This window comes from Sprattus sprattus, assembly GCF_963457725.1.
Source record: "Sprattus sprattus genome assembly, chromosome: 16".
In the NCBI taxonomy this organism is placed as follows: domain Eukaryota; kingdom Metazoa; phylum Chordata; class Actinopteri; order Clupeiformes; family Clupeidae; genus Sprattus; species Sprattus sprattus.
In genome coordinates, this window is record NC_137914.1 from 13,225,538 (window position 1) to 13,237,599 (window position 12,062).

General features: G+C 40.5%; 1 protein-coding gene across 1 annotated transcript in view; it reads right to left on the reverse strand.

The window, feature by feature from the left end:
• Nucleotides 1–1,948: 1,948 nt before the first annotated feature.
• tafa1a (TAFA chemokine like family member 1a) overlaps nucleotides 1,949–12,062 on the reverse strand; it is a gene marked incomplete at both ends in the record, with an annotated part of 38,205 nt that continues 28,091 nt past the window's right edge. Inside the window, 3 exons of the mRNA XM_080854617.1 lie at nucleotides 1,949–1,975; nucleotides 2,110–2,234; nucleotides 6,007–6,147. Of these exons, the coding sequence (XP_080710743.1) occupies nucleotides 1,949–1,975; nucleotides 2,110–2,234; nucleotides 6,007–6,147 (293 nt within the window). The remainder of the gene's footprint in view (nucleotides 1,976–2,109; nucleotides 2,235–6,006; nucleotides 6,148–12,062) is intronic.

Consider the following 12,062-nt stretch of genomic DNA (forward strand, 5'->3'; position numbering starts at 1 on the left):
GGCGTAGATGTGGGTCATCAGGAACAAATTAAAATCATAACGGTTGGTAAACATAAATGTCTTTCAGGTTGCTCTCCATGGACATATGGATCTGTCTTTTGGCCCACCACTGGGACACTTAATGGCTGCTACGTAAAATTCCTATAGGCGATTGGTAGCATCCGTTAGCAGCTCGCCCCATTGAACACTGGTGACCTGCTAGCAGTATGCTAAACTAAACTTCCATAGAGGTTGGCTTTGTGTGCAGTCTGGTTAACATTGTCTTGTTTGAGTTTACCTAGTGCTTTATAAGCTGTTAGTAGCATGAAATGAATACCAGGCCAAAATATTTCAAGAGTTTCTGTGATATATGAGGACATCTAACTATCTATGCATAACATAACCTGCAGCCAGGTGTACAACAACAGCTTCACACTCAAACAGATTGTTCAAACTGTCTAATTGGAATTCATAGATGGAAACTGTTGCTAAACTGAACAGTTTTTTAGTGTGAGATATTAAAGTTTAGTTTGTGCCACTTCCAGCCGGGAATGCATATGGGCTTTCCAGCTGCCATGACGATGAAAACTCAGAAGAAAGACACTGTTGTCCACAGATACATTACATCGTGATTCCATATAATAGGTTTAATGGGGCTTTTAAAATGTTTCAGATGTTTTCTTTGATGGACCTTTACACCCACTAAGTTTGAGTATAAAAGAGCACTTAATAACCCAATTGACGCATTTTTTTTTGTATGAGCAACATTTTGAAAATTGCCAGCTGCAGTATTAGATGCATTCATAACGGCAATCAATACAATTTTATGAAAAAGATATTCTATCTTCAAGGCCTTGGTTCGTATTTATTTTTGTAAAACATCAGCTTTCTTCATACACTTTGCACATAAACTATGAATACAACACGCTGTAAGATTTCCGTCGTTCCCTTTACAAAATGTGACCATATGTCCATTCTCTTTCCATTACCGTCTCCTTACAATACAGTAAATTATGTAATGTATATACAGATGGCTGAGACAACTAGAAGTAACACGACCAATCTGACAACTTCCAATTTGGGGTAATTCTTTGTAGTATTACAGTTCATCAGTCCTTGTTTCCCCTAGGCAGGGTAGACATGTGCAGCCAACATTACTGCCTGAAAGGGGGAGAGGGTCACATCAGTAACATCTGTAAATAAAATCCAACGAGTTGTTGAAGATGGGGTTGCTGCAACTTGCAGGGTCGACCCGGAGTGTCGTGCAGAGGGGAATTTGTAATCCAACAATGCTGTTTGTTGTGTTGCTGCTGAGAGAAGGCGTAGCAGCAAAACCAACCATCATAGCAACATCTGAGGAAAACTACTAATGACGGAGATAACATGTCCGCATTCTTCATTCCTCAGCAATGTACATGTTTCAGGTTCTCCACTGCTTTATGGTCGGAGTAATCCGTGTCCGGCCCCCCCCTCCCGCCGCCCCACCCAAAAAAAAAAACTGTCCAACTTGATTTGTGGGTTCACACCAGCTGATCTGCAGAGGGCACCAAGAGGGCATCATATTTTATTGAATGACACAATCCACGGCGCATTTCAGAGCAGGTACTGTTTTTAACTAAAATGCAGAAAGATGTTTGAGCTACTTAGAGGGAGCACACTGAAATGCATTAACTCAAAAGCACCCCAAGGAATCAAGTAAGGAAAAAAAATCTTTTGAAAAAAAAATGTTCCTGCTTTTTACTGACATGTAATAATTGTATCTTCTGAAGCTGTTCACCCTGTTCAGTGCAATCAACCTCAACTAACTGAAACTGATGAAAAAACAACAACAACATGGTTTAAACCTTGGCGCTTTTCCTACACACCACATCTCCTCCACATGTTTACAGTCGTAGGTGAATTTCCAATCCTGGAAAACCAAACTTACTTGAATCTTTTCCTCACTGTGGTTTTAATATGGCTTCCGTAGCTACAGTGAGGTGTAAGGCTGTGTGTTCTGGGGAATAAAAGACAGAAGAGAATTAGACATGACCATGGCATTTGTCAAAGCTAATTAGTCTTGTCTTTGTGATCGCACTGATGTTTTGTAATATCAGTATAAGGATATTTTGTAAAAGAAGAGAATCTTACCCTGGTGGTTTTGATCTTGTTGCCAGAGTAACACATCCAGCCTGAGTTGTCTGGAAGTGTCTTGCACTCTTCCTCTTCCAAGCAAGGCTCCATCTCACACCACCACTTCCCAATGACTATGGAGGCTACCACAAACAGACAGACACACAGTCTCAACATGCAGAGCACAGCAGCAGCATCCAACTGTCTGGTTGTTTAAGGTAGCAGAAAGCCAGAAGCATACAGGGTGAGCCAACTCATCTTGGGTATTGATGAGATGCTAGATTTGTATATTATTTGAAAAAACGTTAAGATTTAAATTAAGGGTGTTGTCATGCTTGCTGTCTTTTCTCACGTGCAGCAGTATTCATTTTCATTGCAAAAAACACAGTTTTTATTTTTTTATTTTTATTTTTAAAACATTGTTTGTAAGATCTCATACAATGTTCACAGGAACACTGTTGCTGAAATCGTAATGCTGTTTATTAAGACAGGAGGCTTTAAGACACAATCTGGTGGCATATTTATGTCAGTGAGTGTAACAGTAGTGAATAGGAAGATGGCAAACAAATCTGGGGAGAACAGAGGAGAGCAAAACGCCTTCTGAATAACCTTCAGCATCATTCTGTCGCATCAGCTTCAGTTATAAGACGGTCTTTCAAGTGGATGAAACCGAAAGTTCCATAAGTTCAAGAGAATGTTAAGCATTTTCTTAAGCATATTTTTCAGATCCTAAAATTCAGTAAATGTGATGATGGACATTTCAGCTTAAGATTGTCAACGGTTCTCACCCGTATTCATACCTCAGAGTGTCAGATGGTAACTCTGTGTGGCAACAAGACAGGTCATTTTGTCATTCTAAAGAAGAACATGACAGTCCTGACCTCTCAGCTTATCAGACCTCAACCTGTTGGGTTACAGTGTTTGGATAATGAGAGCAAGTGGAAGGATTTTTTAATTAACTATTTGAAGTCCATTCTAAGTTAAGAATGCACTTGTTTTGAATTGGCATTTATGTGATTATGTGTTATGAATTTAATTTTCGTTATTTTCGTAGACATTTCCTTGTGGAATGAATGAGGGTAGAATCAAGATTAGCATTTTGCATTTCATATGAAATTTCAAAACCAGTCTGAAGACCTCCTGAAAATGGGGGTCAAAATAAGAGGATCTTTGGCTTAATGCACACAGACATGAGGAAGTTGGGAGTGGGCCTTAGAGGGAAAGCCTCTAGGTTCAGTGCAGTCTAGTTTGCATTTGTTTTTCGATGTGCATAGGGGCCATCATACAAATGAGTAGTCTCCAGACCGTGAACTCTCACTACAACGTGTCAAAGTTGTCTGGCCCTAAGAGATGATGGTTTGACAGATGCAACTGTCATGTGTAGATGTGTGAGTTTCAGATGTTGTGTGGGATTTCAACATTTCATGCTGTCTTTGATGACTAAACTATTCATCAGATTCCCATCATGTAAAATGCTTCACAAAATAAGCTAGTTTGAGTGAGTCTGTGATACTGGAGGTGTGTGTGTGTGTGTGTGTGTGTGTGTGTGTGTGTGTGTGTGTGTGTGCGCGTGGGGGAGAGGGGGGGGGGGGGGGGGGGGGGGGTTGTTCGGTCCCAGCAGAAGGTCCTTTTAGCCATTCCCATTACTGCACTTATAGCTGGAGCTCCCAATTAGTGTACAATAACTGGGTATTCATTCCCAGAGTCTGTCAGAAGAAAAGACCCCATCAACCTTTTTGAAAAGAACCCAGTTTCTCTTACTATACCCTAGAAATTGTATTATGTCTGAATGGATTGCAATAAAGGCAGGCTCAGACTGAGACAGCTCTCGTGATTATTCGTAATGCAGTCCATTATTCACTTCAGTCAGGAGTGAGACTCTGACTGCATTTTAATACTTCCATGGCTCATGTCACAGGTGCATTCAAATGCGATTATTATTTTGCTATTGTGACGATTAAATTGACATGATTTTCCTGTATATTTCAGTTCATTGCTTGAGTAACTTTTTTCCCATCAAAGCATCGGAGAGAATGGAGACTGAACATAATGTTGTCATTAATATTTTTTTATTATTTATTATTTGTTCTATGTCCTTTCTGATTTTTGTCTGTGAGTTTAGGATCATTTTCATTCTATGGTGTAATGTTGATGTAGGCCTGTAACACTGTGACATACGTAGTGACAACCAGAATCTTCACTACATTGGCACTTTAATCAAGAAGTTTTTTTTTTCAATCTGTCATTTCCAAACCAAAAGCCAAAAATAAAACCTAATAAAAAATACATTACAGTGTACCACATTAGGGATCTTTGAACACATCAGGACATTTGTCCAGAGTTGTGTTTGTTACAGATTGAAAGTTGTAAATGTTGTTTTTCAAACCTTGTTTCACTTGTGAGGTGAGTTTCTATGTTTAAATGTATCCAAGGTTATAACAAATCAATAACAGTGATGCCTCAGGCAAAATTCCTCCTGTTGACATAAATCCAGTTTATTGAGCTCCTGTGTCTCAGAAGGAAGATATAAAAAAAACTGTTAGGCCCTGAAAGCCACATGCCTTCATATAATGAGCAATTTGATATGTGTGATACAAAAATGCTTTGTCGATTACTTGAAATCATATCAAGTTGGGTCCCTGTGCTGTATTGATTGTCACCCGTTAGTCACACTGTACTGGACAGTTGCTGCTTGTAATAGTTGCATTTGATGATTAATGAAACAAAAGACATTTAGCATATGTGCGATCTTTATGTTTGTTTTAATTTGAAAATGTCTGGGATTCATGTTGCCACATTAGCTCACACTAGTTGGTTCTGTTTGAATAAATACTGTTGGTGTAAGCTTCCCTCCTGCACGTAGGGGCCTGCGCTGGTAAATACCCCTTTTGCGATAAAGCTAGGCTGCACAGTTGGGTACTTTCAGTGGGCAGTGTTTACTTCAGACACCTGCTGTGTGGGGAAACTGCAGGCAATGGGGATTTTTTTTTGCGGTGGTGGTGGGGTAGTTTTTGGTTGGGATGGCACGGTAGCGCTGTCCCAGAGGTATACGCCCACCCCGGCTCGTTACTCAAAATGACAGAACATTAATAATATGGGGCCCGGGGATGTGGACTTTTCTGGGACGAGATACTGCAGTAGGCCAAGTGCCCCAGCAAGGCAGCCATTCAAAACTATGTTTTAAAAAAAAGGTAAATCCTCCTCAGCACCTACCTCATTCTCAGGGTGTGAGCCATATTGATCAAGCAATGCACGATAATGTCCAAACCTTCCATTAAGTTTTTTGAACTTTAGCTCAAAATATGGAAATAGACCTGGGGTTGTATGGAAGAAAACTGGGTTGTGTAATAATAACAAGCAGTTTGTTTCCCTACTGCTTTACAAATCTCCACAGTCTGGTGACTAGTGTGCTAAGGGTAATGTTGCTTCATATGCCTGCTTTTGCATCTGGAATCAATTGTATTAGCATAACCCGCACATATCTTTAAAATTATAATATGGAATGCGGCACAGATTTGGTAGTTGGCATATATGCATAGCCTTAATATGCCTCCTGGAATAATTCATTAGGCCTCCATTGTCCTGGTAATAATTTTTGAGACTTAGTTCTTGTTCATTTTTGTATAATATAAATGGGCACATAAGCATTACATCAGACTGTGGCAGGCACACGTTTAAATATTAATTAATTCATGCCAGAAGGTGCCATTACGTCTGTGGAAATAGCACCATCCTGCTTTTTTGTTTTTGCGCTCTTTATACTGCACATATCCCAATTTTTCTTTTTTTCCTTATGATACAAATTAATAAATAAAGTCCCTTGCTGGGTAAAAAAAAAAAAGTTGTCTTTATTCCAAATGTTACTCAGACTGTCATGACACATTTGTGCGAGTGTCTTCTCGCTGTCCCACTTACCGTCGACGCAGGAAGGCTTGTTGCGTGTGGTGCCTGCCACTTTTCCGGGGAGACAGGAACACTTCACCGTCTGAGATCGCTCCTCTATCTTGTTCTTGTTGCAGCACCTGTGAGCTGCAATCACCTCGCATGTCCCGCCTTCTGCCGAGAGAGAACATTTTAGATAGCAACTGTGGATGTCAACAGCAGACATGTTCCGTCCTTTTATTTAATTAACCTACTTCTACCAGTTGAGCTATAGACATTAATACTATGAATAATGAATAGAGAATATAACATAAACATAGGCCTACATTAATTAAACAATAATGATTTTGTAATAATAATGTCATAATCTTCCCAAAAAGAGTATACCTAAGATTCAAGGTAAGGTAAGATGGATACTCTTCCATACTTAACTGCCATAGACATCTGGTACTACCTCAGTTTCAGGGTACTTATGAAATCATCAAATTAAATTGGATTAGGCAAGTGATCTGTAGTCACTGAAGTGCATGTAATGCAGCTGCACATGTCTGAGTGAGGCAGAGTCAGCCTGCAGTGCATGTGAAGTCTCTGTAAAAAAAAAACAGGACAGCTCTAGGACCCAAACAGGACATCACTCATCCCTCAGTGGCGCGTCAAGCGTGAGGCTGACAGTTGCCGGGCTTTGTTGACTTCATCTGACATCCCACAGATACTCTGGATCATTACCAAGTACCAAAGCGGATTTACACTGAACGCATAAGGGCAGGGCAGCCTCAGAGGAAGATTCTATTTGCGTAAATGCACAACATCGCAGGGAGGGGGGTTGCTGGTTGTGTGTGTGTGTGTGTGTGTGTTGGGGGGTGTAACGGAGGGGTGGGGTGGTGGTGAAGTGAGAGAGTAGTAGTTTAAGGCAGATCTATTAGCTGAGTGAGAGGCCTGCAGGTGCACTCACTGAGATTGAGTAATGGCCCTTCAAGTAATTACCAAACGCTTGGCTAATTCTGCCCGCAGGACTGCAGGGTGAAGATGCCCCCTCGAAGTCCATTGGCGCTGACATCCAAAGCAATGCCTGGATGCTTGCACAACACACTTCATCACGAAGCATTTGCAAGGCACACGCACGACATTTCAGAGATTCAAAAAACAACAAAAAAATCCCCCAGTTTACTTTGTCCCCATATGTAATTTAACAAATAAAAGTCGAGACAGGTATCTACACCTTTGCAGAGGACTGATTGAGGATTAAAGGTTATTGTACCATCAGGATTTTTTTCCTTTTTAAATGAGATGTCTTGAATCTTTAATGCATATAAATGCTTTGACAAATGTGAGATATGTAGTGTTCATAATTATCTGTTGCTGTAAATGCTGACCACAGAGTTATCCTGGGGGGTAACACAGTATGGTTACGCTTCACCGCCTTTCAACAGCTAACCGTGGCAGCCGGACTTCTAATGGTTATTAATGATCTCAGCATCAGCGCTGAGAACCTCTAGGCACTCATCCTTAAATTCTTCTGTTGAGTTGTGTGGAGAAACCACCAGAACACTATGAATGTGCCAGCGAGTTGCTTAGAAACACTCCAGCCTATTTCTGGTGGGAAAACAGCTGTGTATTCCAGCATGCATAAATATGTCTTTTCAACAATACACAATGAAGCAGTAATGCAGTGTGTGGGATGAGAGTTGAATTAACACGTTGAAGTTATTCCAGCCTCCTTCAAAGTCACTCTTAGTGCACGCTATTGCTATGCGATCAATTTGCAGGTAACGACTTTTACTAAGTGTGATTAAAACCTGTGCGGCTGCATAGTCTGTTAATGTACAAATGTTAGGACCAAATGTAAAGAGATCTACAATCATTACATGGTGGAATCACCTTAATTGTCTTTATTTCTCCAAAACATATTGTACTCAGACTAAATTAAATTCCTTATTCAAAGCAAGTCTATTTATACAGCCCTGGGTCATCCCAGTGAATAAATGAATGACATTAAGTATGACTTGGGGCAGAGTGTAGAGAAGTGTTTTTCTATCTGATGCTGAATTCTTCACTCAGTTATAGATCTATGAAAAATGGCAGTTAGTCATGCAATTACTGTTATCATTCCTTAAAAATCCAGTGGATTGTATCACTATACATGAGCATTGTATTCTAACCCCACTAGTCTCTCTCTGCCTAGCACATTCAAACCTTTTTGGACAAACTAATTAAACATATTTCCTCTTTTCCAACAACAGTATGCTAATGTTACACAAAAGCTCTAGTTTGCCCAAACTTAGGACCTCTCAAAGCATGTGTGAAATCATTTGGATCAGATCAGATCTTCAGCAATGCCAGAAATCAGAGGAATAAAGAAACTAAAGTGGTGTTAAAAAAAAACGAAACACGATGCAACAATCCAGATTATGTTGTAGCTTTATCATTCATCATGTAATGTATATCTCTCAATGTCTGGAACCAGTCACTCACATTTTGCATCTCCATCCTTGCATGACAGCTGCAATGTAAAATAAGCTCGGGAGAGCGGATATATGATTGATGCTAGCAGGTGAAATATTCATAAGGCTTTTATCATTTTCTCATTGATATGTAGCTCTGGTTGTCTTAGCTGAGCTGCTCTGCACACAGAGACCTGAGGGAATTGGCAATCCTTAATTAAGCCATAGTATCAGATAAGAACGCTTATGGGACATTAACAGCTGGTCCCTCAGGGCACATAAGCATACGATTTAATGGAGATTTACACTGACTTTTTGAGTAGATGCAACCACGTAGAATCTTTGAAGCATGCCGTCATGCTGACAATGTACTTAACTTCTAACATTCTCCTTTCTTAAGGTCAAACAGTGGTACAATGTGCCTAAAAATGTCCTTCATAACATTAACAGTGATCTACTGTGTATCTGGCATGTGCAGGAGTATTAGGGTTGCCAACTTCCTCAACCCAAAATGAGGGACAATTTCTGACAGGTACGCGCGTGCGCCAAAATCTGACAATAATGGTAGTCGCAAGGTTTCATTAGCCACCATAAACCTACTAATTTCAGTGTCATTTTGGCAAATCACTACTGTACTTGATTGGATGTATTGGTTATAGTAATAGTCAAGACAATTATTACAAGTTTCTCTCAAATTTCATGTTGTTTTCTAGAAATAGCATTAGACTATAACCATATGCCACAGACACTGAAAAACTTAACCTTAACCAACCATTGTCCTAACCTGATCAGCATTGTGCTGCATCTGTTTTTTGAATCTGACCATTTATAAGTCATCAGTGAGAAGATCCTCTCTACAAAAGCATTTGAACCTGGCATGCTGAGGGCAAATCTGTTAACTCTAGCTTCTTAACAAGTTGATCGAAAACACACATAAAAAGCACAGGTAAATATCAGCAGTTTCAGTTTTTACTTCATCCTCAAACATTCTCCTCAGAATCAGACAGTTTTCCCCTAGGCACCTAAAATATGAGGTAAGAGCAAGCCAGGTTTCTAGGAGACGAGTCACAGCAGGATGAAAGGAGAGCCATCTCGTGCACACATGACGCAATATCTCACACCACTCTATTTTGTCTATGGACAAAAGCGAAAAAGCTTCTGAGTAACTGAGTAATATTTCTTATATCCAGCCTATCCTTAATTTTCCAGGCAGTTCATTTGAGCTTGGTGTATGCCATTTGCCGTTTCATCGCTGTCTTCATAACAGTCAAGCAGCTTGGATTGTACGCCATCAGACACAGAGAAATAGCCATCATGTGTGATATCTTGTCAATCATTAAGATTCAGTTACAAAAACACACCACAAGAATCCTGTCGATTGAATTAGCCACCTGGCATCCTGACAGCTCACATCCAATAGGTCTACATGAAACTCCCAGCATCCAGCATCACAGCAGCGTGGGCACTGTATGCTGACATTTCTACTGGTGTGTTCCTTTGTGCTGCTGTAGACACTGTTGTGCTGCCGCCTGTTGCTTGCATTGAGGAGATTTCTTTGCACTATGGGTATGCTTTTAAATGAACACTTCTCCATCCAGAGCCAAAAAACATCCTGAGGTTCAGAATGTCAGGGGCTTAGAGCACTGGGAGCATGATCATTGATTGGCCCTGGTTTGTGAGCTTTTTTTGTGGTATAACCTTAAATGGTTTCTTGTGAAAAGAGTTTTTTTTTCTGTGACTTTCCAAAGGTGTTAGATCTGGGTGAGAATGCACAGGGTGAGATTGATACTTTAAGTGACGTCTCCTCTCTTTATGTAAAGGCTTTTAAACTGTAGTCAATACAAAGGTGCCAGTCATAACACCCAGTTAATCAGACCTTATATGCGTCCCTTCACTGATGTAGAACTGCCCTCAGTGCCATTCGCTTTCCATAACACAGAAAGAGGTAGAAAAATGAGAGGGTGATCTGTGGCGAAGCCTTCCATGACTGAGGGAGTTTTATGTCAGGAGCATTGTCGGTTCACTGGGCCCCGGGTAGGGTTGTCACCCTCCTCGTCCTTCCTCCGGTGCACAGACACAGAGCCAGGAGGATTTAAATCGATAATTTATGAATTAATAAATTAACAATCATGCCAGACAGTTTACTCTCATGGGAGACCGCATAAGGTTAATGGGACGACAAACTTGTTGGGGAGCAATTACATTTTTAGCCCGGACTAAAAAAAGAAAATGAGGGAGGGAAACACAAAAGATTGATTACCACCCCCACCCTCCCAGTTCAAGTATTACTATAATACCCAGTCAAGTCCTGTGGTTTATACCAGTTTGCAGTGGAGCTAGAGGGTTTCGTTGGATGCGTTGAGAAACGAGGTGGAATCCTCTGTGGCTTTGTCTGAGTGCTTTACAGCGGGCCGTGTTTGCACAGCATTAATTATGGAGCACCCAGCGCACCAGTGGGACCCGCGCAAGGAAAACACACGGGTTTATTTTCTTTAATGTGCACTCTTAATTATATAAAACACATCCAGATTATCCTTTGATCTCTTAGAAAACACACTGCTCAACCAAAATAACTTCAGTGCCTGTGAGCACACAGCACAGGCGGAATGATAACTTTCTGTAGAAAATTAATTGAAGATGCAGAGTGAAATTACACTTCCTGCAGGTAAGTGATCTGACAGGCTCTATATAAAAATGTGCTTATAAAAGTAACTGTATGGAGTTTAACACTAGCGGGCTTACCACTTTAAAGGCCTGTAAAACCCTTGCAAACACCACTGCTAAAGCTTGCTAGCATGCTAACTGGTGACTTTTGGCGATACAATTTAGTTGGCAATGTTCTGCTTTAAAAGCTTTTCTTACATGTTTTGGAGGGTGTTTTGTCCCAAACCACATTAATACATAGTGCATAGCCTGGGCAGCCAGTGGGTACGCCAAGTGTGTTTATCTGACCTTCTAATGACAATATACTAACAAATTAATTTAAAGATGATACTGTTACGACCCTAGCGGGTCTAGGCCCTGCCCCATGATATTTGCATGCCTGTCTTTACAACAGGTGATTGGAAACAGGTGTATCCTTGATTGGATGGGCTACAAAAGCCCTGATCAGCCAGCAGACGGGAGAGCTTTGGATTCCCGGCATTTGGTTATCGTTGGTTGTTGATAGAGATTGGATTTGGAGTACTCGTTGGTTTTGGATAGTTGGTTTTGGATCGTTGTCGTTGGATTTTGGATTATCGCCATTGTTTGTTTTATATTACCCTTGAACTGACTGAACATTACATTTTTGGTTTCTATTCATGACACTGACATTCACCACACGTTTGCATATAAATATTAGATAAATATAGACCTGTAATCATTAATAAATAACTTATGTTATTATTATCTTAAATTCTGCGTGGCCTCCCCTTAATGCTTCATGCGTTCTGAGCCGTGCACGTAACAATACTAACACTACCTCATAGTGTTGCTTGAACCACACACAAGATGCCTTCCTTAGCTAGGGTAACATATAGTTGTCTGACTGTTCTAAGAGCACATCTCAGGGTCATAAATATTTGAAAAGGTGAGGGGGATAGCATGACTTCAAGCCGGACTGCAGCTCCATGTGCTACCACGCAGAACTTTGCACAGACCATAATG